The sequence below is a fragment of the Pyxicephalus adspersus genome, chromosome 10, assembly GCF_032062135.1.
Source record: "Pyxicephalus adspersus chromosome 10, UCB_Pads_2.0, whole genome shotgun sequence".
Classification (NCBI taxonomy): Eukaryota; Metazoa; Chordata; class Amphibia; order Anura; family Pyxicephalidae; genus Pyxicephalus; species Pyxicephalus adspersus.
The window spans coordinates 37,521,806-37,548,452 of record NC_092867.1 but is presented as its reverse complement, the minus strand read 5'-3'; the positions used below and the strand labels follow the sequence as shown (position 1 = coordinate 37,548,452).

Here is a 26,647-nt window from a genome sequence, read left to right as displayed (position 1 = left end):
GCATATCCCCAGACAGCTTTTCATTTTTAGAATCAAGAGACTATTACTATTAGTTAGGTTTTATAGGAGAGTTAATAAGCTAAAGGAGTACAGGCTACTAGCATAAAAAAAACAAATCTTTTCAAAACTTGCCCACCCATCTTTTTCTCTCTTAAACCCTATCTACTCACCCAACATTCCACCCCACCCTCCCTTCTACTGTGTTACTTCCCCCACTTGTAAGCTCTTCTGGGCAGGGTCCTCTCCTTCCCTGTGTCACTGTCTGTATCTGTCTGTTATAATAAATATACAACGCTGCATCATATGTTGGTGCTATTTAAATACTGTTATTAATCATAATAATAGCAAAGTAAATGATAGTAAATACATCTTTTTGTCTCTTATCCAGGTCATGGTATAACTAGTAGTAGTTTATCACATTGAACCAGGCTTATTTTTCATTCCTAGCCTTTATTTAAAACATATAAAGCAGAGCTTTAGGATAAATAGAGGTTGCAAATGACAACATAATAGATAAATACAAACAATGGCACAAGAGAAGAAGAAAACCCTGCCCAACAGAACCTACAATCTAAGAGGTGGCACAGAGTAGCACACAATAGGAGGAAGATTTGGAATGATGGCTAATTAGTGATTGGTTAGGTAAAGATGAAGATAGGTAGGCAAGATTGAAAAGGGCTTTCAGGTCTTTTTTAAATGTGTAGAATTTAGGAGCAAGCCTAAAAGACAAAGGAAGGGAGTTCAAGAAAAAGGGAGTAGGTGTTGAGTAGTCTTGGAGCAGTGCATGGGAAGAGGTTATAAGTGAGAAAGTCATTAGTAGGTCATTGGAGGAGCAGAAAGGGCTTGGAATATTGAAGCTACTTCTTCAGTTCTAATGAGTGGACACTCAACATCTGCCCTCCATTTCATTGTGATAAGTGGATACTCAATAAAACTGTAGACAAGCTACAAGTGTGGAAGGGGGTTCCTAAACATACCAGATTACTAGGTGTAAACCCTAAATAGATGATTTCCCTCACCACTTTAGAGTCCACCGTGCAAGTATGTACTTTTTATAGTATACTTTATATATTTCCAATTTTTTTAGTCTACAGATCAATTATAGGTTGCACTGGATCATCTTCCTCTTAACCTGCTCAAAGCATTCCTCTGGTTAATGCATGGTGCTGATGATGTCAGCACTAATTTCTGCATTAATACACTATAATTGTTGTGTGTCATACTGATGCCTTCTTATGGTGTGGAACCATTATACCATTATATATATATATATATACCGGTACTATGTATTCATATATTCTTGTAGTGTCTTGGTATAGTGATATAGGAAACATTTGATAAAAACATTAGTTTAAGCTAAGTATTTGGAGGATTACTCATGTAAAACTGTGCATATGTAGAGATAAGCAGTAAAGTTAAAAAAAATATCACATTACCATCACATCATTACCAATGATCATAACTATGTGAGGGTTTCCTTTGCCTTCTTTTTTGGTAAATAAAATGTAAAAGATATTTTCAGTTTTGGCCAACAAAGCAGAACAAATAACCATTCCTTGTGCTCAGTCCTCTGGATTTATTTAATACAGTTAACAAATGTAATTTGAACACATTTTTAATTTCATTTCTCTGCAGCTGTTGTTTACTTGGATGATACATTTTTTCTCCAACAGTGTTTGCTGAGAGACAATGTATTGTATATGTGTGGACATAAAATGTATTAAAAGGTTCACATCATAAATGCTGAATTATTTAAAAAAATGGAAATGTTTCTGAGTGTGATCAGAGTGGATACATTGGAGCTACAAAAGTAATTAAAAAAAAGTATTTTTTTCTGTATAAACAGACATCTCATGCAAGGACATAACAGCTGGTGCTTTTAGCCACTTCATCTTGAAACTTCCTATAAAAAATGAATTGTGTTTGCTCGGCTGCATATTGCAATATAGTGCCTAACATCTGCTGTGATGCATAGCTATTGTGGTTTATGCTCGTTGTTTTTAGAATATTCCTTAAAGGGGGGCATATTCTGTGTCATTTAAAGAAATCCTGTACTGAAGAAGCCTGGGGGCCAATATTGCTTAATTCTCCTAAAAATACTAGTTGACTGCCATACCAATCCATCGGCTTCATCACTTACCCAAGCACAGACCTGGATTAGGTATAAAGATTAGAAAATCTGATTTAACCCTTATTTTTTTCTGATCAGCATACTTGTTTCAGATTGGTGTGTCAGAGAGTACCACAGGTAGACTCACAAAAACAGCTAAGACTTTTTACAAGGTCATCTTTTACACATTCCCCTATTCTATATGTTTTCCTTAACAAATAAGACACAGTACTAGTTTAATTTATCTTTCTCATTTACTAAGGGCGATTACAACTTTTAAATGCACTGAAAGCTCAGTTCTCAAATACCAGCAGGAAATGATCTGTACAGTAGTTACAGCATGAACGGTCTTATGTTAAATCCTAAAGCAATATGCATCTCTATTGCATTAGTGTGAGATGTGGTGTGACATCTGTGCTAGTTTTCTGCATTTGTAACATTTAAACTATACATGTCTGCTGGAAGTCAGCTTTGGATTGTTGTTCACTACCCAACGTTGCTTGTGCCTCATAAAAAAAACATAACATAAAAGTAATACAATCTTCTATGTACTAAGTGCATGATCTAAAAAAGGCTGGTGAACTGATACCTGCAGATTGCACATGGATGATAGATATAAGGTGATTCCTATGTTAGAAGAAACTTACAATAAAAACTGTAGTTCTGAGGTTTTTCTAGTTAAGCTTTACCATCTGGTCTTCATTTTCTATGAATCATGTGGACACCATAAAGTTTTCTAAAGATGTAATTGTATTTCTCTGCACAGAGGGTAAATGTCCATATGTGTGTGGTTGTGTTGCAATAAGATCCATATGTCTATTTTCCTTCCAGGAAAAGGATGATAGGGAAGTAATGTAAAAGCCTGCCGACAGACTCCCATGCCAAGGCATAAATTAGCACATGACACAAGGCAGACTTCGGGCTAATACGGTAGTTACTGAAATCCTCACTGAGAAAATGATCGATAAGCTGAAAAACTGTAGTCACATCCTAATATTACAGTGACTTTGATGAATAGTGTGCCATCAACAAACACAAAGTTCACATGTCTATCAATGTGCTTATCATGTCCTTCATTTCCCAGATTAGGCACTGGATCTCAAAGCTTCTAGTTAGTTTTAGAATGCATTGGAATCTCTCGGGAAGAACTTGAGTCTATGACCAGGCTAAGGAAACACTGACACTTCCATGTTCCCACCACTGTTATCGGTGGATTTATGATGAAGATAATGAAAATAAAGTCCAGCATTGTCTAGAATTTACAGACTTTCCATTATTCATGCTTACCTGTAGGGATTCTTTATTTGTTGCCTATCCAAAAATCTTATACTTTCATTGCCACAACAAACTTACTCACTTATAATTATTCCAACAACTTACTGTATATGTACAGGAATGTCATAGAGAGATTCAAAAGAAAAGGCTGCAGAATTTACACTTAAAATTATTCCATTTATTGAAACTACATGTGCTATATTAAGTGCAAATAGATGATGTCAATACAGATAAGAATAATTTCTGCACAAAACACTAGCATGTGATCAGCTAACCATTTTGTGTAGACTAAAGACTTATTTGGTGACTTCAAAATGTATAAACACTTGGGACTGCTACACTAGAGGACAATGAAGCCAAAATTTGAAACTAAGACTAACTTTACCCTATAACCTGGTACTTGGTAACCAACAAAATGGCAAAATTATTAAATTTAAGGTCACCTACCTAAACGTGTATGTGACAAAAGATGGATATAAAAAAAGGGAAGCAGACATTCTTTCTATGGTACATTTCATATTTATTATAACCTATGCTGTTTTTTCTTTTAGGAGAACCACTGGAATGAGGGATTCTGAATGAAGGGGCTAAAGAAAAACTTTCCATCCAGAAGAAAAAAGGGAAAGATCCATTGGAAAAATTCTTCACCATGGATAGATTACAGTTCTTGCCCATGGACCTAAGAGATGTACTGAGGACCATCAGGTTGAAGGCCAAATATGCTCTTTTCCTGGTTTTGGTGGTGGTGCTGGTTATAATTGAGAAAGAGAACAAGATCATCTCAAAGTAAGACATTGGAAAATAATAAGATGAATACTTGTTGCTTGAAAGTAAAATAATGTAACATTGCAGGTGCTTATCTAGGACATTTTTAACAAAACTTTTTACCTCCTTAAAGTAAAATAGACATTTTATTATGTCTGAAGGAGAGAAAAAAAATTGTTAGTATGGCAAAAAACTTTTATTGATATATTTTATATAAGAAATACAAAGGTATGGTGCTTGGATATGAGATATGGATATGAGGGCAGACTAATAGACTAAAACTGAAAAATTCTTTGTATAGGAGAAATCCACCTCCATCGGGCTGTTGATATAATTAGCACACTCTATAACATGGGTCCTCAAACTTTTTAAACAGGGGGCCGGTTCACGGTCCCTAAGACTGTCGGGGGGCCATACTAAAGTTTGAAAAAAAACAGGAGAAGATTCTTATGCACACTGCACAAAACGTATTTATTGTATAAAAACATGAAAGAACAATACTATATGCACAGCACACTTGCCGATCATTAAAAAAAAAAGTGGCGTTTACTTTGGCTTTAAAATTGCTTGAGATTATTCCTCAATTCCTATGTGCATTGGAAAATGCACAGATAAATTTGAATTTTCACTGTGTGTATTGAAAATGCAAATGTATCTTGCATTTTTCATGCAAATGAATAATCTCAAGCAATTCATTAATTTGCTTCTTTTTATACACCCTACCCTACACCCAACACTACCCCACACTTTTTATTAATTAAAAAAGGGCTGCTAAAAAAACTTTGTCAGTGTCTGCTACCTGTCACTCACTGCTGCCTTCATACATCGGCTGGATCACTCTGCAGCACATGTGTACATGATCAATGTGCATAGTATGTTTATACTATTTACAAATGTACATTGATCATGTACATTTGTGCTGCAGTGAGAACCAGCCGATGTATGAAGGCAGCAATGAGTCTCTGCTCATACCTTCTCTGCCTGATGGCTTCAGCCCGACAGCTCCAGCGTTACCCCGGCAACAGTGGTGTCACGTGACCGGGTTCCCTGGAGTGCAGATGGCAGGCAGCCAGAGCTCAAGCAGGAGAAGCAGCCTCAGCAGCCGGCGGGCCGGATGGACAACCTCAGCGGGCCGTATTCGTCCCGCGGGCCTTAGTTTGAGGACCCCTGCTCTATAAGATTCGGACCAAAGACCTGTACGAGATTAGAGATCTGACTTTTGGGTCTGACTTAGAAAGTCCCCTGTACATAGGGGTCTACCTGTACTTGTAAATGTATTAAAGTAACAGTGGGATAAGTAATTGATAGTGAGCTTGGTGGCTTGGATGTAAATTGTGTTGTACTATTTTTCTTTTAGCATTTTATTTTGTTGTATCTTTAAACACACTGCCTGTGTGTGTGGGCCCTAACTAATTACTGTAGTAAGTATGGTTTCTGCTTGTAAGTGTCTCAGATTTAATTTCTGGGAACGATGTGGCTGGTATGGGATAAATGGTCTAGAGATGCTGAATGATGGGCCACTGCAGCTGCAAGCAAAATCTTTTTCCAGTTCAGTTTACAATAGCTCAGTGAATGTACAGGGACCAGCCAGTGTATTTTGTTACCCTTCTGGCTAGCTGTGACTCAGTGTCAGCTACAGCATGTTAGGAAACACATGAAACTACTCATTTGTTGATTAGTAACTGATTTATACAAATAACTGTAGATTTCAGCCATCTAATTATATAATTAAACATTCATTTTAGAGTCACATGCAGCATGTTCTCTGAATAATATTCAACACACCTTTCTTCTTATTAGATTTACTGACACATGGCCTTTTTTATTCTAAAGTTCGTTTTTCAGCCTTGGGTAGCCTCAGGATATATGAAATAATCATAAAGCGTCTGTACACATAAAATCCTCGATTTAAAACAAGAAGCTGTGCAAAGGAGTAAAACAAGAAGGCTTCCAAACTTTTATTGTGAAACTGCTAATTGGATGATCTTTTTTATCCTATGTCTGGCCTTGCATACAAATAACCAGGTCCCAAGCTGCTGTACTACGTTCCTAACATTTACATAACATTTCCATAAAAACAATAGACTTTTTAGGTACAGTAAATAAAAGTTGCAATTTTAATATTACCTAATTGTGATAAAAAAAGCAAGATGTACAATTACATATGTGACCATCCTCCTATTCATTATTATTCATTATTAATGTGTTCCTCTATGCATTTTGCATCTTCAGGAGAAACATCATATTTGTGTTTATAATGAAGCATCCATCATGTTAAAAATGTTTGAAAAGTTATTAACATTTGTTACAACAATAATGGTAACAGAAATTACACTTACATCATAAATTAACGCAAAATGTCCATCATAATCCAACCTTGGCCACACTTTGTAGGAACATCATGGAAGAGGAGCATACAGGACCTAAATGAAGTAGTGCAAAAAAGCCAAGTTCTTTTTAGAAGTTCTTATTTTAATTGATACATCATAGCATAACAAGCGCAGACATAGATGTGCTAAATAAGGGGCTTCTACGTAGTTAATTCAATACTACACCCCACTACTTAATCAAACTATCTTTGGTGCATAAAAAGTATGCTCAAATGTAATTGCAAAAAAGAGGTAAATAGTAAATATTCGCAAACATTATAAACATGCAGAGTTTTTTAAAGCAGCACGATCCAAGCATTACACGCGTATATAGAGTGCTAACCCATAAGTTTAACCTCCAGGCATAGAGAAACAAATCTTGTCTGGCATAAATGGATGGAAGGTTTAAATTCCTACACTGAGCAAGTTTTGGTTCCTGACATGCATGCTTTTAGACAGACCTTGCATAAAAATATGATATTCTAACTGTATGATCAGGTATACGCACTTTTCAATGAAATAGAGTGTAGGGCCTATAGTATCTACTGCAACATGTGATTCACCTTAGCATTTCCAGGAATATAATCTTCTATTGTTTCTGGTATGCTAGAGTTCTGATATGTGTCATAAAAAGCAATTTCCATTCTGCCCTAGGCCTGGCTACACATTGATTTGTGTCTGCGACTACCATACGGTTTCAGTAATTTTACTCTGCGCAGCCTATTACTCAAAATCAAAGATTTGCCCACTTATATTTGGATATTCAGTGCTGTTCATAGTAATGCTTGAATTAGGACTGGAAAATATGTTATCTTCGCCTGAAACATTTATAACTCCAAATCTTCTGAAGCAGAGAATGTTTCTAAGATATAAATGATTTTCATTGGTTCTACATCTAAAATACTAATAACATTTATATAGAGATCACTGTGCTTCTCGGCATAGCATAATATATATACATATCTATATGTATATCACCAAATAATTGGTGCTTTGAAAAAGTGTTAATAAATGCAGTGAATCAATGCGGAGGTACTGCAATGACAGCTTCCTGCCAGTAAAAAATGTGCTTTCTATAGCACAATGGTGGCTACAAATGAAGACATTCTGAATGAAGCATAAATTGTAGCCAATGCCATTATAGAAAATGCAGTTATTATTTATTGGGACTAATCAAATGCATATTTTAGAACGCCAGAAAGACAGAATGTATTATTAGGACACAAAACAAATATGATATTTTTTTGCTTTTGACTTTAGTGACACATTAAGCATTCTGCATATTTATTTTAGTCCTGTGTTTTATATCTTCTTTTTTTTTACAATTTGTTATAGTTCATCATAGTTTTAATTAAAATATTTCTTGGGCTATATGTACAATTGAGCAGTTCTAATTGATTAGAAACTATAACATATTTAAATTATATAAAAATGAAAAGGTAGAAATGTATTTAATTACCATCATACCATTATTAATTATATTTGTCTGTCATTCAGTAGAGCATTCAGCCTTTTTGCTATCCCAGGTGCACAAAATCATACATACTAGCATAGGCAGAAGTCAATTAATCTGTCAGTTTGTCTTTGAACTTTTGTATGTAAACTGAGTACCCTGAGGAAACCAATAGAGAAACATTATTAAAGTCTCAGGCTCAGTTCATGCAGGTGGCACTCTTATGGTAAGACATCCAAAGCCCTAGTACTAAAACAAAAAGAAAAAAAATGATATACATACATATATATGTGTGTGTGTGTGTGTGTGTATGAATAAAAGTGTGAAAATAGTACTATTCTATGCAAATAACTACAATTTTTCTTTTGGCTTTACAGAGTGTCGGATAAACTTAACCTGAAGCAGATGCCACAGAACATTTTTGAGATAAACAGCACATATTCCAATATGGTCTATGCAGAAAATGGCTCGCTGATATCGCTGAGTGAACTGGATTCTGCTTTTTTTCAGTTCAGAAAACGTTTGGCAAATGTTACACTGCAGTTTGGAGGAAGTAATGCATTTCTTTCGGACATTCCAAAAACTTCTCGAAAACATATACTTCTCATGGCCACAACACGTACTGGTTCATCTTTTGTGGGCGAGTTCTTCAACCAGCAAGGCAATATCTTTTATTTGTTTGAACCTCTTTGGCACATTGAAAGAACTGTGACATTTGAATCTATTGGTGCCAATGCAGTCGGTTCAGCAATTGTGTACAGAGATGTTCTTCAACAACTTCTTCTGTGTGATCTTCACATTTTAGAGAACTTTATCTCTCCACCTCCTGAAGACCATCTTACTAGGTTTATGTTCCGTAGGGGCTCGAGCAAGTCCTTATGTGAAGATCCAGTATGCACCCCTTTTGTTAAAAAAGCCTTTGAGAAATACCATTGCAAGAATCGCCGGTGTGGCCCTTTGAATATGACACTGGCAATGGAGGCATGCATGAAAAAAGATCATGTTGCTATAAAAGCAGTACGAATTAGACAACTGGAGTTCCTAAAAACTCTTGTAGAAGATCCTCGTCTTGATATGAGAATCATACAACTTGTGCGTGACCCCAGAGCTGTTTTGGCGTCACGCATGATAGCTTTCTCTGGAAAATATGAATTGTGGAAAAAATGGGCTTTGGAAGGTGCCGCCCCCATACCTGAAGATGAAGTTCAAAAACTAAGGGGTAACTGTGACAGCATTCGTTTGTCTGCAGAACTGGGCATGAGCCAACCCAAATGGCTTCAAGGAAGGTATATGCTGATGCGATATGAAGACATAGCTAGGTTTCCTCTTCAAAAGGCCAAAGAAATGTATGAGTTTGCGGGAATCACACTTACTCCACAAGTAGAAGAATGGATTATCAAAAACACACAGGCATCCCAGGATAATAGTGGTATCTATTCTACCCAAAAGAACTCCTCAGAACAATTTGAGAAGTGGCGTTTCAGCATACCCTTTAAACTAGCCCAGGTGGTACAGGAAGTCTGTGAACCTGCTATGAGATTGTTTGGCTACAAATTAGCAAGTGACATAGAGACACTTACAAATCGATCTATCAGTTTGCTTGAAGACAGGGTTAATTTTTGGATAACGTAATGTACCCCTATTTAACTTATTTATACGTTGAAGTAAACTGCCATTGCCATAGTGCTTGAAACAGGGGAAGCAGATGGGAGGGGGGAGCAATTTGCACCTGCTGAGCCGCTATGTACCATTTTATAAGCCTGTGTGCATTTTTGGTGAATTGCTTCCTAAATTAAGAAGCTTTTCTTTCCTAATGCAATGTCGGGGGAAGATGCTGAAGGCTGATTTTCTGGATTGGCTTTAAAAGTGGATGATTCCTGCTGATGTAAAGAAATTTCCTGGAAGAAGTGTTTTTATCTCTCCCCAGAACAGGCCAATTTGAAAGCCTGAATTGAGTTTTTTGTCTGCACTAAAGAAACACACCCAAAGAGTTCCAGGACTCTGCACACCTAAAATTGCTATGTTTAGCAGCTTCTCAGCATGTCCAGAACATCTAGACTTTAGATACAAGAAAAATAGATTTTTTTATTCCTTACATGGACAATGAGCTTTTAGAAATATTTATAGTAGATGTGCCCTGGATGTGATACAGACATATAAATGCAATGCATTTAATCGCAAAAGAGCTTGTGCACTCAAATGTTTGATGCACTTGAAAAAAAAACTACAGATATCCAACTGAATGCAGTTTCATACCCAGCTTCTGTACTTTTTAATGTGTCTTGGTTCCATGAAGTTCTAACTTACAAATTTAGATGAGGTTTGAGTGCATGTAAAATCTTGTGATACTTTTTAGCACAGGAAGTCTATTGGCACCACCTGTTACTCTGGTTTGTTCTAACACTCCATAAAGTGAATACAGACCTCTAACCTTTCTCTTCTGTTTAGTACGGTCTGTAATGAGATAATGAATGCCTTTGAGTAGGACTGTTTAGAGCAGAGGGCAGCTGGTCTTGTCCAAATATTTAAAATTGGTTCAGTGCAGTGATTAATCTATAATTCAAACCCTATATGAAGGTTTTGTCAGATTAGGCTAATTCAAGTCTTTATACTAGTACTGGCAAACCACAAGTTAGGATAACCCATGGGTCAGTGAATACTTCAGGACCTGACGATGGAAATATCCAGAAGGGTTTATCTTGCTTCTTAGCATTGGTGTTTTACAATAAATACTGTTGTCTTACTTGTGCTAGTGACCACAAACAATTTAAAGTGCCCTTGACCGTTCAGAGGGCTCAGACCCTTCATTTGATTATATGTTAATATATCTGTAAATTAAAAAGTATTTTAGGTTTTCTCTGATATAATATTAGAGATGTGTGAGATTTAAATGACCATTGAATGGGTTGGTTAGAGGTGCACTCACTGTAGTATTAATGAAAATGACTGGTTAGGGTCCAGCAAGTTATGTTTTGTACCATCTCCAGCATGTTAAACTTTGAAGGATAAACCACAAAAGTCAGCATTTACCTGCTCAATAAATTTGTTTTTTACAACATAGAAATTTAATAGAATAATTAGAAAGCATCACCAAAATTATCCCATTGATGAATGACGTAGTGAAAGACTTGCTTGGTTCAGTAATGCACAGTATTACAAAGATAGGCAAAGGCATGATTTCATAGCGATCAACTAGAGTTATGTAGATTATAGATAACTCAGTTATGATTGATCCCAATAGGTTATTTTACTTCCCTTGTGGCTGTTGCTTCTTGTTCCATCATATTGAATAACCATAAAAAATGTTAGTTATGATTCTTTTTACAAGAAAGCTTATGCTAAAAGAAAGTGCAATCACCCAAAACAATGCACAGTATGCAGTAAACCATAACAACCAATATCAGTTTACTGTAGTTAAGCAGGCAACTTTTTTTAAATTGCTTTGCATTGTTTAATTCAAAAAGCCAGACAGGAAAAATGGTTCTTACAGCAGCCTTTCTTGCAGGGTAATATAGAAATCTCAAGGATTTGGCTGGGAAGCACAATTCTTTTTGATTATGAATAATTCTGCCTCTGAAAATTCTTGTTTAAAAATGTAGACAAAAGATTATCTGTTTTTTTGGATCCGGCTAAATAGAGAAAAAATATAGTACATTTTCATGTGACTAAGTGAACAGATGACTGAGTTTGTTTTTTTTTTTTTGGTCTATCATGAGATTGAAAGGATGGGCTTTATTTAATAAATGTACCAAAAGGATTTGATGTAATTTACCATAAATTGAGAATGGGTTCATACATTTATATGACTTGGGCTACACAGCATTCCTACTGGCAAATAAAGGATAGGGTTAGGAGTTAGAAGCTCACCATAGCTCATAGGATAGAGAACAAATAAAAGTATTTTTTGAAAGTATATTTCAGAAACCATGTACAGACATTATGATGTATTCATACCTTATTTGAGAATTGTAGGATAAAGGACAACTCAACCTTTCTGTTAAGGTTCTTCTTCTCAGCAACCAGACTTTGGGCCTGATTTATTAAAGCTCTCCAAGGCTGGAGAAGATACACTTTCATCAGTGAAGCTGGGTAATCCAGCAAACCTGCATTTGATTTCATCAAAGTCATTTGCTATTTGCCAGCAAATGGTTTTAATCTCAAACCAGACCCATTTCAGGTGTGCTGGATTACCCAGCTTTACTTATGAAAGTTTATTCCCTCCAGCCTTGGAGGGCTTTAATAAATCAGGCCCTTTGGCTGAGATCATCTGCACATGATCCAGTGATATGCAGGTGAAATCAATAAACAGGGATTATGCTTTTGTGTTGAGTTATCAGGAATCTAAAGAGAATTTTCAAACAAATTGTGTGAACATACTTCAACCATTTACGTAAATAAGCCTCTGATCATTGTCTAGAGTGAAGAATCCCCAACGTAGAATGTAGCTTCTTTTCATCCCCACTGGCTGACCAAAGGCCATGCACCAGACATGACACGGACAATGGTAACAGAGGTGCAGTTGTCTTTTAAAATAAATCTAAAAGCAAACAATGTTTTTGGAATTGGATAATGTGGTCAGGGGTTAGAACTCCAAGTCAAGTTTTTAGAGAAAAAGAGTATGAATCCAACATTTTGAGTTGGAATAAAGTTCCCATAACTATTATCTAAGAGGGATTTTCATCATGTTGGAGGGGTTGAGACAAAATAAATGAGTAAATGAGATCCCTTCTATGGGGTAGGCTACACAAAACAAACCCAAGTTAGGTGTGCATTTTGGAGATCAGAATATATTTTTAAAACAATAATTGCTGTAATCAGTTATTAGGATCAGATAAGTAAAAATGCAAAAAAAGGTATCCCTTTTTATTACCCTATGACATATAATGCACATATTTGTTAGAGTAAAGCATAGAAGCTATTTTGATACCTGCTCTGATAAATGTCCCTTTATGTTTTTCCCAGCAAGCCTTGCTGAGGTCATTCCTGGCAATGAGCAGGCTTCTGATTAAGAGGGAGGCCTGTATATACATTGCTTCATTCAGGTTCACACTTCCCTTAATGCCATAAATTTACCAGCAAGATAGTTTTCCCTGAATTTGGCTCCTCAAGGGCACTATAATGCCCTCTGTGTATTCCTGATACCAAGACGTCCCTTAAGACCTTTACAGCTCTGAATGAGGACAGAGGCAGCACAGCACAGTTCTGTTTCTATATTTTACTAAGCATTAAGGTGCAAATCTGAGCCTTGTCTTTTCTTCATATATAATTTTCTTAGGATCACACTGTTACAGTATAGTTATAGCATTCATCACATAAGTGTTGCACTCTGTACTTTACACTAATGGTGTGTCCTTAAGAAACCCAAACAAGTAGGGGCAGCCTAGAAATTTCTCTTTAGATTTATGTTGAAGAGGTAAGATTTAATGCTGCTGTGGGTAACCACTTTACCCTACACCAATATGCAGTATTAACTGGTGATCTAGATCCAGCACTCATTACTGTACAAACACAAGCATTACCACTCAATTCATTCTTAAAAATGCTTTCTAAATTCAAGCTTAAATGTTCACTTTTTTCTGTGTCAGATGTGTGATACTAATTGTGAATCCACATCTGTGACAATATAGTGGTTTCTGCAGTAATTCAAATGTGCTTCCATTGTAATCACAGCAGTTTTGTCAACTTTGACAATTTAATATAAAGTACAGGAACTCGAAACAAATTTTGGAAGAAAAGATATTTAATTAAACCCATAAAATACATTACTAGTTTATTACATGGACAATATGGACAGCAAATCAGGCACTAAGCATAATAATCAGGTCATTGTTTGCTGCAATAAAAATACAAAGTCAAGATTTGGTAAGAATTATAAGTGTGATGTATTGGGAAATATAAAGTAAATAGTTTTACATAGAAATTGGAAAGTTGTATGAAGAATTAATGCTTTGACATTATGTATGTACATTATTTTTTATTTATTTTGTGCATACATAAAAACCTTCTGTTCTTGAAAATTGTATCGTTTGTATTCCGCTTTCAGTATTTTATAAGGCTGTTGACATTATAGCCCTAGTGATTGGACATCTGCACGAGTCTACCTTGATCAATATGGCTTAGGCTACATACAGTAAGTTTTTGTTGCATGAAGAGGTCTTTCATTATTGTTTCCAGTGATGGATTAACGAACAAGCACTATACACACAAGCGAGTAGCACCCTGCTGTGCTCTCCTCCCTTGACTTCATATAGTGTATAGTGGTCGTGTCTGATCGATCGTTGGATGATCGATGGATCCATCCTGATGGATATTATTGGTGGTTATAGATATTGTTCTGAGAATCTGATTTTGCTGTGTGATAAAATGAACAGCTTTGCATTCATAAAAGAAATCCTATAATTGTATTGGAACAGTATTGATTAGACAGAGTGCACTTTAAACCAACTCTCAGTGTCACTTGGGACAATTGGGAGGATAGCTTGTCACATGATCACATAAACTGACAAGTACTGGCACTACATTTATCACGGTCTCACATTTCATTGTTCTTTTTTTTGTAAAGTGCAATTATAATGCTTTCATTTCTTACAGAACAATTGTTTGTTTCTCTATTCTTTATTTCCTAAACATTTCTTAATTTTTGGTTTCTTAAAACATCTGAGTTTTGTTTTATATTTTTATTTTGTCTTAAAGGAGATGTTTTTAGAGATTAAAATAATGTTACAATTTCCAAGTAATTTTATTTATTTATTTTAATAAAAGTGGGAAGGGGACAAAATATTTTATTTTGCAAGAATTTTAAGCTGTACCAAAAATACAAAAAAGAAATAAAAATCAAACTGAAATAAATGTGAATTGTGGATTTAAAATGGTCTCTTCTGTTTAATGTATATGGCATCACACGCACACGTATATATGTAAATGGGACACCTATAAATATGACATCACTCACATAATTTATGGCCTTCTGGCAAATGTTACCAATAGGATTTTTCCCCACTTACACCAATCCTGGAAATAATTTTGTAGCCACTGATGTAAATTCTTTAGGATAATACCATGGCCTCTGACACCAATGTTGAGGGTTATGTTTGCTTCAACAGATAAATACTGGGATTTTGGGGGTATTATGGAAGCTACTGCTGACATTACGGAGGTTCTATCACTGCTACCAATGCTGGGAGTTATTATTGCAACCACTGACACCATGTGACTTACTTCACTTTCACTGTTTTCTCGATGTACTACCGTAATAGGGTCTATTGTGCCTAAAATAAAGCAAAGCAAATGAGAAAAAGAATTCACACTACAAGCCATAATCTGTAACGTAACATCCATTTTTTGATGTTTTATGCATTTTCTTAAACCCTATACAGCAGCGTTTCTCAAACAGGGTTTCTGCTGTTTTTAGGGGTTCTTTGAGTAATGAGCAGTTCAGATTAACTGACGTCAATTATCTTTTTATCTGTCTATAAATGTGATATTCCTCCCACTGGCCATCAATGTAGGAGGCATTCTTCTGATTGATCACCATGCTCTGTGAGCTGTAGATATAGTAAGCCAAATAAATGAGCAAGAACCGGACAGAGGACAGAACCAAAGGTCATACCAAGAAATCAGCTAAGGAAGGTATCTGAGGGTTTAGAGTTTGAAGTCAAAGGTCAGTCGTGGAAGCAGAAAGTGTATAGTCAGATATATGGTCAGTTAATGAACAGTGACTTGCAGCCACAGCAGTTCAGGTAACTAAATGCTGTCACAAGTACGGTTGTTTAGAAGAACTTTATGTCACAGATTCCTGCAGGACCAGAAGATCTGTGCCCATGAGAGATGCCCCTTTACCCCAGAGGACAAGCATATTCTTCAGAAGCACACCATCTGCTGGCAGAAGTGTGAATGCCACCTGAGCTGCCTCTGCTCTTGCACTGCCTCTGGTGGTCGGTTCTCTTACCTGCTAGTCACATGATTCCTATATGCCATATGACCTCCCCTATAAAAGTAAGCAACTGGCAACAAGAAGCTGCCTGAACAAGGAGTTCTTCTTGGCTCTGTTTACAGGTTCCAGTTGTTCCTGTTCGTGTGTCCTGTTACTTGTACTCTGGTATACCAACCCCGACTTCACTTGACTACTCCTGATCCCCGCCTGCCTTGACCTCTGGCTTGTCCGACCACACTTCTGTCTCACATTTCTCTACAACGCTTTTTTCCGGCCTGTCAGCACTCACCAGCCTCTCGGTGTATGGGGGCCTCAACCTGGCAACAACCTGCAGCTCCACATGCTCACCTCTAGAGGTTTTGGAGAAAACCAGGCTGTTGCTTAGACTCTGCACCCCATGCACAAACCTGCCAACGGGGTTGGTGACACGGAGGATACACCATCCCGCCCTGTAACAATTGAACACTTTATTTGGCCTCTGGCCAATTAGTAGTCAGGAAGTGGGCCCAGAGCAAGATCAGAGGTGATAAGTCAGGACCCAGATGTGGCTCATTGGCCACATAGTTGGAGAATGACAGATTTTCTGCAGTGTTTGCATCCCTGCCACAGTTAGCAGGCATTTCCAAAGGGTACCCATACTCCCCCCCCCCCCCCGGCACACTGGAGAAAAAGGGTATTGGCAGCTTTAGGTTATGTACACGTCACATTGACATGTGTACATAAATACATAAATTTGACTTGTATACAGATTTGTGTAGAGTCTATTGTCAATAGAAAGGATCATAAAAGATTGTTTTCAGTGACAAAAATTAAACACAGCCTAAGATAGACTCATGTTACAATCCGGTTATGCAGTAATTTTTGGAGCAAATATCTAAAGCTCTTTAAAATCTAAAAAGAGTAGACAGAATTATAATGTGTGTCTAACTTTAGAAATAGCAAAGTCTTAAAGCAAAACCATAGTTATACTGTTACACTGTATAAAAAAGTTCAACAAACAAAGCATATTCTTTTATATGAGTTATCGAAAGCACTGGGTTTAACACTGTAGCATTTGTAACCAAATTCCAGTAGGATTACAGACACACACATCTGTGTGATGATGAAAATGGTTCTTTGCAAACTTGGAACTAATCTAGACACACAATGGTGCTTTGTTACAGTTTACAGAATAGTCTTGCTGTACTGTATGTCACATGATTTCTAATTTCTTTGTAGATTTAAAATCCTAGAGAGCTGCTAAACTGCAGATTTGTAGATAATAGCTCTTTATTAAGATGATCACAGATCTGTGTACTGCTTAAAACTTGAAAAAAACACATGAAGTACACAATGTAGAAATGTGCCAAGGTTATGATACCTTACCACAAGACATTTCTATATTGTGTTCTACATAGAAAATTCAGTACAGTATGTAATTTGAAACTCAGATGTGTTACATGAATCAATCTATATAAAAAGGAAATTGAGGATCAAATCCGTAAAAAAGACATGACATCTTTTTTTAAATATATAATGTAATATATTACAAAATATAATAAATATGCCATATATTGAATTCATTTTTGATTTATGATTTTGTAGAAATCTATATTTTGATAATGAACACTGTTGAAGTTTATACATGGAGATTCACCAATACTGTAATGTGTGTGTATACAGCAAAAAAGTAACATCTACAGTCAATATATGAAGTGTTACTTGGCCCGTAATTCTAAAATAGCGTAAATGCTGTGATCACATTACCTTAATATATACAAACAATCATAACAAGACAAAAGAACGCCTTGGAAGCAGTCTATTTTTTCTAAAATGAAAACATACCAAGTCAGTATAGTCTATTATTTCAGAATATTCTAAAATAAAAGTGTATCAAGTCCATGCAATCCAGTAATTCAGTAAATCCAACAAATATAGCCACAACAACCATGAATTGCCTAAATGAATGGACATTTACCCTCTATTTGTACCATTTTGGTAAATGAGAGATAATAGTCTTAACCTCCCTAGTGTTTTAATTCCGTCCAAATTTCCATGCAAAAAGCGTTACTACAGTAGCATATATATATATATATATATATATATATATATTATATAATTATATATATATATATAATTTATGAAAATTTCTTTGTATTGCACTTAATACAGCTTTTTTGTATTGAATCCAATACACAATTATTTGAATTTTCCGCCGATCCGCCTGACCCACACCTACGCATGCACCAACGTCACCAGAAAACCCCAGAGATTGTCTCTGCGTTGCGCAGCTTAAGATCGAAGAAGACGGAAGTGTCCCCAGGACCTGCGGGGACCAGAAAGACGCTGGGGGACGACAATGGAGCAAGGTAAGTTTTTTTTTTTAGGGTACAGCTACCCCTAGCGTGACTCAGATTACCGCTATTTGCAGGTAAAATCCACCCCGAGTGACGCTCGGGATTACTGCTAGGGGGGTAAGCAAATAGTGCTAGATGCACTTATCCGTTTAAGTTATTTGTTTTTAGTTTTTTTATATATATTTATATATATATTTTCCGTATATACCCGAGTATAAGCCGACTTTTTCAGCACCAAAATGTGCTGAAAAAGTCACCCTCAGCCTATACTCCAATCAGCACCCAATCCGGCAGCCATGTCCAGCGATTTCCGTCCCCTGATGACAATGTCATCAGACTGCAGCAGAAATACACTGGCCGTAAAAGCTGGAAAGACGGCCGAGTTACACCGGAGTTACGCCGGCTACACGCCCGTGCAACTCTGTCGCCAAATGCAAAAGTACACAAAACATACTCAAATCATATTCAAAAGTACACAAAAAAAACCCACCTACCCTGTTCCCTTATCCCCCGGGTCCTGCTGGTCCCCGCAGCTCCTCCAGACACGTCTTCTGTCTTCAGCCGCCGAATGCAGAGACAATCTACAGGGTTTCCCGGTGAGGTCAGTGCATTATTTATTTACTTCTGGTAAATAATTAGAATGGTGACTATATAATACTGAAAAAGGGCTAAAGCATACTTGTTGCTTTGTCCTGTTTTAAAAGTGTTATAGCTGATGTAAAGTATCACAATTTCCAAATCATCCTTTGCAACATTTGATGAATAACTTCATTAATATGTTACCATCACTCACTAAACACATTGACTTCAGGGGATAATATTTTTTTGGATCCTCCATTAGGTCTTGCAAAATTTGTTATACTGGAAAATAGATCTAAAAAGACACCAAAGTTTGCTCTTTTTAAAATCGATTGGCTCAGCAAAGCTGTACTTGTGTTTCAAGAATGATAAAACCTTTTCTCTAAATTTACCAAGGTGTTGTTTATATATTTTAAATTAATAATTGATTACTTTTGAGAGGTGACTCCCCAAAGCATCTGTTTTGTCTTAATTTGTGCCTCAAGTACCGGTATGTGTAAAAGACTAAACCTTTTTGTCAGTATGTTTGATATTGTATTATATACTGTAATCTTAAGGGAATCATTTTTTCTGAATCTGTTAGAAAGTTTCTTTTCTGATGGTAAAGACTAACAATTAACCTCAGCCTCAGAGTTGGTGTGGACAGCCTGCCATATTCCTTCCTTCCATTGACTGTTAGGTTGCCAGATAGGTAACCTAATGACCAACAAAAGAGGATTGCATAGCGGCCTTACCCTACTGTCACGGTAATCACAGGTGGGATGGTGGACCCTCTGTGTCACCAGTCCGCTTGGCAGGGACGTATACAGGGCTAAAAGTCTAATACTTCAGGCTTCAGCTTCACCAGCTCATCCTGCAAGTGGTGATGGACTTTAGGAGGCAGTGGATAGGTTGTGGCCCCTGTACACGCAGGGGCTGGTAACTGCTGACTGGATAAACCAATGCATAATGCAAGAGCAAATCGTAAAAGAGCAGTTAGATCGGCCAAGGTCAAGGTATGCGGCAGTCAAGAGTAGTGAGACAGGTTCGGTGTCCCAAAGTGTCCTTATCAGCAGATGCAAAATGGAACCTGGAAACAGAGCCTGGATGAACTCCTTGTTCAGACAACATCCTATTGGCAGTTGTTTCTTTAAATAGGTGAGGACATGTGGCAAATGGAGATCATGTTATCATCAGGTAATAGAACCCACCAATAGAGGGAGTTCTGGAGCAAAGGCAGTTTTGGGGGTTTTCAGACTTCCGTCAGTAGACAGAAGGTGTCTGAAGAATATTCTAGTCCTCTGGGGTAAAAGGGCAGCTCTCATTAAGTCACATGACTAGGACCAGGAAGTAATCAGTGAATGTGACTCCTGGGCAGAGCTGCTGCTGGCTGTGGAGGAGTGAGAAGTGGGTGATGCAAATGAGGGCACAGTTTCTCTAGTCCTGCTTGGTTCTGTAACACAATGTAGCTTTTAATTGTGAATCAATGCCTTTTCCGTCTGCGAGTGTTACCAGACTGTGTTAATGATAGTGTTAGGTGGTGTTAATAGTGTGTTAACATTTATAGATAAGGAGAGGGGAAAATAAAAAAGTGAGCCTCCAACAATTTTTCCTGTACCAACAATGGGGAATTTGCCCAAACACATAGACTGTGATTATAAATGTATTCATGTTCACTCTTCATAAAGAAAGTATTTTTACATGTTGTCCACCATTACTACTGTATCTCGCATATGAGACAGCCCCTCGCCTACTAGAGAATGGCATTTAGGACCTAAATAGTAATATTTTCCCAATTTATAGTCCCTGCAGAATGCACTTAGTTTCACCATGGTTTGGTTTAGACATAATGCCTTGCAATGGTTGATGGCCATATATACTGTATATCTGAATATGTTGTACTTATGAATCCTGGATAACAAAATAGTATCAATTGTGCTTTTTACAACAATTCAACGACAGAATGTTCTTCACCCAACTAATGAATTCTTGTTGAGGTTGGGAATGGGCCTGATCTTCAAAAAAGTTATCACAAACCTTTCCATACTTGATTTTTTGCCTATTATCATATTCATAGTTCAATTCAACCCACTTTGGTCAATCTGAGCATTAAAGACCATTTACAACACAACAGAGGATCTAAAGAAGAACAGTTGACAAAACATAAAAACATAATTAAAATGTAAATACAATAATGGATTAAAAGGTTCCTCTACTGCCCACTGAACCTGAAGTTTGTTCATTACATTTTATACAGCCTCTTTATAAACACTTTCCAGAATTGCACAATTATTACAGAAAAACTATTTAAAAAAATGCAGGATAGACAAAACTTTGTATTTTTCTAGAAAACTACACTAAAATTGTTTACAATCACTCTACATTAAAGAACTTGTTCTGGCCTTCATGGTAACAAAACGTCTTTTTGGTTTTACCTTGGCAGACCTTCACATAGCTCAAGGTAACGGTGTATTTTTAGAAGCTGCCTTTGAATTTAATTACTTCTGTTTACTGAAGTGTTTAGTCCATTTCAAAACAGGCGTACACAGTGAAATAAACAAATAAAACATCCCCTAAAGCAACACAGTTTTATTAGCTAGTAAAACACTTGCTAACTGGTGCCCTGCACTTTATTGGAACAGCCAGAAAGTCATAAACTGGAAGTGCTTCATGGGAATCGAAGGATTCCAATAAAAGATGGGCTACTGTATATAAGGTTTTGCCTTCTGTATCCTTCTGGGCTATATTAATCAATGTATCTGATTTACGTCAACCCTTTCAACTGTTATAAAACTTTGGGTATGTGCAAAATCCAAAGATTTGTTTTACTTATATATTAATGCAATAGGAGAGGTAACCCAAACTTTCAATTGCCTATATAAAGTAGAATATCTCTGGAAACTTAGAATCATCTATAGTTCTGGTGCCCAACCTGCAGCCCAGTAGTACTGGGTCCCCAGGCATTAGCAGGGGTAGTAGGCATGCAGCAAATTCCCAGTCTTTGAATTTCTCCTGTAGCCTTTATCCAGTCTCTAGCCACCCCTGTGTTACAGTCGCAGTCTCCCAAAGATGTCCCCAGTCTCTTACTTCAATAGCATTATATATGCTGCCTAAAATATGCAGCCATTTGGTGATTTCAGAGGCCACAGTTGGCAGCCCCATACCATTAATCTATAGTAATACATTAATGTATAGGATTCTACAATGCCAGTTTTTAGGGGGAATTCTTGGAAGATTTAGCATAGGTTCCAATGCAATCATTTATGATGAGTACATGCAATTTTAAATACAAATATAACACGGTTGGCTCAGTGGCTAGCACTCCTGCCTTTGCACTAGTGTGCCTCTAATCTTAGCCTGGACACAATCTGCAAGAAGTGTGTATGTTCTCCCAATGTTTGCTTGGGTTACCTCCCACATCATAAAAACATGCAGGTAGATTATTTGGCTTCCCCTCAACATTGGCATAATGATCATGGTAGGAACATTAGATTGTTAGACCCTTTGGTGGGCAGTTAGTGACATGACTATGGACTAAAGTGTTTAATAATGTGTTGGCTCTATATAAATAACAAATAAAAAAACCCAGCTCATCCAAACAGAACAAATCTTCTTTTTTGGAGAATGTTTTTGGGCCATTGTTTTTTTCTATTTCCACTTGTATATTTATTGTATATGTAATTGCATGAGGAATGATTGCATAGGTGCTTTATTTTTATTTATTTTTTTCAATATCCGAATGTACTATGTATGTATGTATCCTACCTCTCGGAAGATATTGGTATGATTCATTATTGACAAAGTCATCCAATAACCGTGGGCTACGGCTAGACATTACCTTTTGATAAATAAAAATTAACCTAAACATTTTTAGAAACTGTACACAATATAAGCTTCTGTTCATTTGGATGTTTTATTACTTTTTTTAGAGCTGGAAAAGTACCGGCAATGAAGGTTTCAAAAAATGTCCATCATGTTTCAGTTTGAGAACTGTCTGGAAGGTAAAAACTGCAGGCTGAGCTTTACTTTGTTGTATTAAGCTACACAGAGGAAGAGGATGTTGTCTGAGACAGGCTTGGTTTCCTGCTGGAAGATCAAAACTCGAGCATTACTTCTACTTCAGTGGATGAGAAAAACAAACACATAAATGAGTAGCTGTTCGAAGATATATTAGTAATTTCTTTGTCAGCAGTTCTGTTATAAAATATGATTAATTGTATCTATATTTGTAGCTATTAGGTAGGTATTTAGAAGCACTACCAGACCTTAGGTTCACCTATTTACATTTTTTTAAATTAAGCATATGCCAATGCATTTATTCATAGTTATTAGATAATGATTTTGTGCTGTACTGCAGTGCAAATTTGTTGGGGGCGCATTGGGTTAAAGAGCCCTAACTTCTTCACTCTCTATCTCCTGCAACACAATATTCGAAGTTCCGGGGCAGGTTTGGTGGGTATAAGAAATATCTTTTATTTCCAAGTATACCAAATCCTGCAGGATATTATATTGTTTCTAGATTGAATAGTGTTGAACAGGCTGTTTATAATCACCACTCTTCCTGCACCCCCAGTCACCATCCTTTAAATTAGGATGACCTGGCTCTGTACATAGCCACTGCTGGAGAAACTTTGGGAATGAAGTTTGAACATTCCTTCATCAATATTCACTACCAGGTGCCCAAGTTGCATTGAAAGTCTTCCAATACATTCCAGCAGGATGAAAATATAATTTTCCAGTTTCTGTAATTGAATGTAGGGCCTTGCTCACCAGACCAGGGAGCTCCACCATATCTCCATACAAGCCTCTCTGGAGGAACCAGTGAGAATAAGGAGACCATGTCACATCCTCACTCTTATCACTGGATGTTGAGTGACTCCTTTCTGGAGAGGTTTCTGATGTGAACAGCACTTTTCTTTTAAATAAAATTACAAATCATTCTCACAAACTGCAAAAGTAACTCATAAATTTTAAAAACCTTTAAACTTTTTACTGCGGTATTTATTACTCATTTAATATATTTGACAACATCAGAGTGTTGTATGCTAGAACTGTGAAAATGTTTACCATATCATTCAAAAAATGCTTTTATATGTTTGCATAACATCTATATATGTACAATAGGTGTCATTTTGTAACTCAAATGCAGGTAAATACTGTATATGCTCTGTTTTTGCTTTTATTGATACAATAAAAGGATGTAGTAGATCTATATTGGTAAACTGTAATGCAAGAATATGCAATTGGAGGAAACATGATTTTGGAACTAAATCCAAGTATAAAATAATTGCGAGCAGGCGGGGTCTTTATTGCAGAGGGAACAGAGGATGTGTCTATTTTAAACTAAATTCACTTCTTCTCACTCCAGAACTGGCGCCAGCATCTTCACCCATTTTTCTTATGGGTTGGGGATCTTTGGTCATCTTGACTGTTTAGCAAGCTATGCTGGGATCATAAATTCAAGAGATGGTTGTGAACATGCAATTAGGCTTGTTTTTATTTGCGGAAGATACAATGCCTTTCCTTTCAACAACTAAAAACCTGCCTGCTTCCATTTTTTTAACCTTTTAATTACTTAAAGCAACTTTGTCAATTTTCACTTTGTCCATTAAATCAGGAATAAGCCCAGCCCAATATTGATAAATTTGAACAAATCTGGGATGCCTACTACTCCCAGTTACAGGTTTAGAGAAGGACCATAGACAATTATTACATAGCACCATCAAATGACACAGTTCTGTACAAAGTCCATGTCACTGACTGTCCCTCAAAGGAGCTCACAATCTAATGTCCATACTATAGTCATATGTCATTAATGTAGTCTAAGGTCAACTTAAGGGGAAGCCAATTAACTTAACTGCATGTTTTTTTTGGGATGTGGGAGGAAACCCACACAGACACGGGGAGAACCTGCAAACTCCATGCAGAGAGCATCCTGGCTGGGCTTTGAACCTAGGGACTCAGCACTGCAAAGGCTGGAGTGCTAACCCCTGAGCCACCATGCTGCCCATAAATACCTGTTTTATTTTTTTGGGTCACTATTCTTTTATTGTCCCCCACCCTCTTCCTTCCCTCTCAAGGTCGTATTCAGTTGATTTTTATTATGGTTCCTTCCCTTTTATTGTTTTTGTCTTGCAATGATTATTTTTCTATATTCTTTACTTCTACCAATGATTGGATTTTCTTCACAGAAAAATCTCTGATTACTGTAAATCTAGATAAATCTAGAATTACAGTAAAAGTTTGGAGAAAATGTTTGCCACATGTACACTGCTTTCTATAAACTAAAGAGAAAAGAGGGAAGTAGACTGCATCATTCCCCTGCCTGATCAAAGACTGGACTCTTTATAAACCCTCTGAAAGATGAGGTCAACTGTTTCAGTGCAATTTGTTTCACAGTTAAAGTTTGGGATGAGCGTAGAGGTCTATTTCTTAAAGTGCCACATCATCAGTAGGGAAATCACATGTGCTGCACACACAGCATATGCCTGTGCAGAGAAATGTGAGCTATAAAAACTCTCCGCTTAGAATAAGGGGTATTGCTCTCACTGCAACATAACAATAGATCTTAACATAGAAACAAAAAAAACACAATAAAATAGTCACTTTCTAAAAAGAAAGTTCAGAAGATTAAAAAAAACTACTAAACTAAAACTAAAATGGAATATTGGACGTAATGCTATTCCTGCAGTCCATGTGTTTGTACTAGTCAGCAATCTGATGTTGATTATCCAGCCTTGATATTCTTCTTGCTCAACATATAAAGTATTCTTTTGACAATATACAATAGTACATTTTTTTTCTTATTGTATATCAAATATGATACAAAATGTATATATTACATAGCAAGTGCCATTTTGTTTTTGGTAGACATTTTTTGCAACTTTCTTTGCTAAATGAACCACTGTGATTAGGATAACATGGCTAAGAACTACATCTATTGGTCTCTAGCCATTTCTAAAAGCCAAGTTCAATAACTCCATGCACAGGAGCTACAAACATAGAAGTGCACCAAAAACAGAAGTTTATTTATGTATCTTGTCAGAGAAAATGTTTTTTTCACAACACATAGAACATGTAGATCTTTTTACCAGAAGTCCTTAGAGGACTTAGAAGAATATTGTTATTATTATTAGACAGTGCCAACATATTACACAGCACTTTATAAAGTACGTAGTCAAGTCACTAATTGTCCCTCAATGGTGATTACAATCTAATGTCCCTATCATAGTCATATGTCTTTAATACAGTCTAAGGTCAATTTTAGGGGGAAGCTAATTAACCTAACTGCATGTTTTTGGAATGAGGGAGGAACCCAGGCAAACTAAGCGATAACCTGCAAACTCCATGCAGATAGTGTCTTGGCTGAGATTCCAACCTGGGACCTAGTGTTACAAAGGCAAGAATGCTAACCTCTGAGCCACTATGCTGCCCACATCACTGGCTCCTGAGCAGCCAATTGCCAAGCAGCAATGATGTCACATGAGCAAAAGGGAGTAGAACACAAGCTCTTCCATACCTGTTAATTATTCATTATTGGTGTTGAACATAAGAATACTATAGCAAAAGAAGATAAGTACAAGCGGCTGGTGGGGCTAACATTAATGTGAACTTGTTGCTTTGCTAATGAACACCTGCTAACATTTACTGATTTCATCACATGCACATGAATAGAAATTAAAAAACATAAAAAAAAGGAAACAAGAATTTATTTTTCTTATAAAAAATCTTAATGAAAAAAATTAATACATTTAAAGCATCTCAAAAAACACCAAAGCAAAAAAAAAGTTCCTTCATTAAAAAATTATATTTATTATAATAATGTACTTTTGGAGCAAATAAGTCATG

General features: G+C 36.6%; 1 protein-coding gene across 4 annotated transcripts in view; it reads left to right on the top strand.

Annotated features, from left to right (window-relative positions):
• CHST3 (carbohydrate sulfotransferase 3) overlaps positions 1-14,841 on the top strand; it is a 73,985-nt gene extending 59,144 nt beyond the window's left edge. For 3 of the 4 annotated variants that reach the window (XM_072423279.1, XM_072423277.1, XM_072423278.1), the window contains 2 exons: positions 3,937-4,171; positions 8,350-14,841. In XM_072423279.1, coding sequence (XP_072279380.1) covers positions 4,035-4,171; positions 8,350-9,604 — 1,392 coding nt within the window. In that variant the 5' untranslated portion in view covers positions 3,937-4,034 and the 3' untranslated portion in view covers positions 9,605-14,841. Of the gene's footprint in view, positions 1-2,446; positions 3,824-3,878; positions 4,172-8,349 lie in introns of those variants that run through there. The other variant, XM_072423280.1, reaches the window with a different exon arrangement.
• The last annotated feature ends 11,806 nt before the right edge of the window (positions 14,842-26,647 follow it).